The 2,901-nt window shown below is 62.2% G+C and overlaps 1 protein-coding gene across 1 annotated transcript in view; it reads left to right on the forward strand.

The window, feature by feature from the left end:
• SLC12A3 (solute carrier family 12 (sodium/chloride transporter), member 3) overlaps positions 1 to 2,901 on the forward strand; it is a 31,960-nt gene that overhangs the window by 14,718 nt on the left and 14,341 nt on the right. The window contains exons 18-20 of the mRNA XM_015558774.1: positions 127 to 233; positions 1,289 to 1,371; positions 2,468 to 2,545. Coding sequence (XP_015414260.1) covers positions 127 to 233; positions 1,289 to 1,371; positions 2,468 to 2,545 — 268 coding nt within the window. The remainder of the gene's footprint in view (positions 1 to 126; positions 234 to 1,288; positions 1,372 to 2,467; positions 2,546 to 2,901) is intronic.

Raw genomic sequence — 2,901 nt, forward strand, 5'->3', positions numbered from 1 at the left:
GTGTATTTCCTGGGTCCTTTGCCACGTGGGGGGGGAGAGCAGCCGGGCTGAGAGCCCCACTCTAGTCACAGACCAGGGCCCGGGGGTGTGAGGCCTGACTCCCCACCTCGTCCCTCCCCGACGCAGGCCGTGGGTCTGGGGAGGATGAAGCCCAACATCCTGGTGGTCGGGTTCAAGACCAACTGGCAGTCGGCTCACCCGGCCACGGTGGAGGACTACATCGGCATCCTGCAGTGAGTGAGGGCTCGCGGGGGGCGGGGCCTGGGTCTGTCCATTTGGGCCTTTGGGGTCCCTGGGCCTTGGGAAGGGCAGGGGAGCAGTGTTGACGTAAGACGCTGAGTCACTGGTTCACAGCTGAGAAAGGGGCCAAACAGGTAACACAGCAAAGTGGCCCAGGTGTGGGGCTCCAGGGAGCAGTGGGGACTGTGGCGAACTGGAGACAGGCTCTCGGCTCCAGTCAGTTGTGCCAGGAAGGAACATGGGCCAGCGTTGCCAGGTCTGCCAGGCCCACAGAGAAGCTGAAGCTGTGGGTGTTCAGGCGAAACCCTGTGCCCGCCTGTGGGCTGCAGGACAGATGCAGGTAGCCAGCGGAGGAGCTGAGGTAGCACCTAGGAGCAGGCGGTGAAACCAGGCCTCTGTGGGGGCGACAGCATGGGGAATGGACGGGGGGTTAACTCCACACCCTTCCTCGTTCATCTGGCGGGAATGTTACAGCAGGAGCTGGGGACACCTGCTCTCCGCTCCCCCAGCTCCCGCATCCCACGAGTCCAACCCCTGAAAGGTCCCTGTCCCAGAGACGTGCAATCCTTAGCCTGTTAGATCAGCCCTAATGGGGGGCCCTCGGACCCTGTGTCCACCTGCAGTGAGGGTACTCTGATACATGATCCATATAGACAACCCCTTCTTCAGTGTGTGAGCGTGGGCGGGCTACTCCCCAAAACTCGGCTTTTGGGCTGTGAAATGAAGTAATAATTCCCACCCACCCCCACCTCTGTTGCCAGAGTTGTGGGGATTATTCAAACCTATCAGGAGGACAGGGCCCGGCTCGAAGGCCGGTCTGACTCTGTTTCCCCCTGAGTGCAGGGTCCTGGGATCCACAGTGTACCAACCGCAGAGCCAGAGGGTCCTGGGGACCCTCCATGCTGCCTGTACATTGCACAGATGGGGAGACTGAGGTCCAGAGAAGAGAAAGGGGATGGTGGGAGGCAGGCCAGCTCCAGACCTCTGGTTTTTGGGGGGGCTGGGGGCCGGGGCTGCAGGAGCCTGACCCCACCTCCTCTCTTTCCAGCGACGCCTTTGATTTCAACTACGGAGTGTGCGTCATGAGGATGCGCGAGGGGCTCAACATCTCGGAGGTGATGCAGGCGCACAGTGAGTGCCCGCCCCGCTGCTTGGCACCCCTGTCAAAATCCGCAACAGGATCCCAGAAAGTTCTAGAACCCAATTTTTTTTAAGTGGTCGTGGGACGAGAGAGGGAAATGAGTAAGGAATGAAGGCCACAGACTCCTAGAAAGTCGTTTTTTTATGGCCCCTTAGAAATCATCAGGTTTCCAAATGGAGAAACTGAGGCCCAGGGAGGGGACGTGGTCCATTCAAGGTCACGCTTCTCGCTGGGGGCAGCCCAGGCCTCAGAGCTGCCGGAGCCGGTCAGTGCTTAAGTGACCAGATTGGCTAAGAAGGACCCGGAAAGAGGGGAGAGGAACGCCCAGGGGAACACCCGATAGGAAAACACACAGGAGGGCCAGGGAAACGGGACGTCTTGGTCTCCGAGACCATCGCTGGGCGCGGAGAGGGGTGTGTTTAGCGTGTAAAGTCACGTATGAATATGCGGACTCTGAGTTCATGCGAAATAAACGACACGCATGAAAACAAATGGGGGCTGTGGGCCCGGGAATGAAAGGGGCGGCTGCTGTTTCTCGCAGGCAGGGCCAGGGTCCCGAGTTCATGCGAAATAAACGACACGCGTGAAAACAAATGGGGGCTGTGGGCGGGGAACGGAAGGGGCGGCCGCTGTTTCTCGCAGGCAGAGCCGGGGTCCTGTCACCGCCAGGCCTGCCCGGCACGGGGCACGGGGCACGGGGCATGGGACACGGGGCAGTCAGTGAACATTCACACAGAGGGTCTTTGCGAGTGGCAGCCAGGCTCCTGATGATGCTGATCCAGGCGCTGGGGGTGCGGAGGGAGCTGCTGGGAGACGCAGGGGACCCACATCAGACAGTGTCGGAGGGGCCCAGCAGCCTCTCTGAGCCGGGGCCCTGGGGGGAGGCGCTCCTGGTCCCGGGGCACCCACCACCAGGACTGCGGGGGGAAGGGAGCCCTGTCTGAGGGATGGAGCAAGCGGGTGGGGCTGGAGCGAGATCCGTGGAAGGTGGGGTGTCAGACTTGCCTCCTTGCAAAAGGGGGAGAAAGAACTGGGGGTCCCGGGGCGAGGATGGTCTGGAACACAGCTGCTGTCCCTCTCTTGCAGTTAACCCCGTGTTTGACCCGGCCCAGGACGGCAAGGAAGCCAGCGCCAGCAGGGCCCGGCCGTCCGTCTCTGGCACACGTCCGTCCCCAGCCCGCTCAGGGCTCAGGGCTCTCCCCCCGCGTGGCAGCTAGTGGGGGCCGCGGGGGAGCTTGGTCAAGGGCAGGGGAGGCCCCTGGGATCTCTGGGGTGGGGTAACTGTGGGGGAGGGGTGGCTGGGGCAGCATTGATGACTGCAGACCTGACGGAGAATTTGGTGTCTGGGCATCTGGGCATCATGGGAACACACCCAGCAGGCTCTGGGGCCTGTGTCCCACCCCCTCAAGGCTCTCTGGCCATGCTCAACTGTCAGGGGAGGGGCAGGGTTTTCCTTCAGTTTCTCCCTACCCTCTTCTTCCCCCATTCCCCCCTCTGCTCCCGCCACGCTCTGGGAGGCA

Source organism: Myotis davidii, unplaced genomic scaffold (assembly GCF_000327345.1).
Source record: "Myotis davidii unplaced genomic scaffold, ASM32734v1 scaffold590, whole genome shotgun sequence".
Lineage (NCBI taxonomy): Eukaryota > Metazoa > Chordata > Mammalia > Chiroptera > Vespertilionidae > Myotis > Myotis davidii.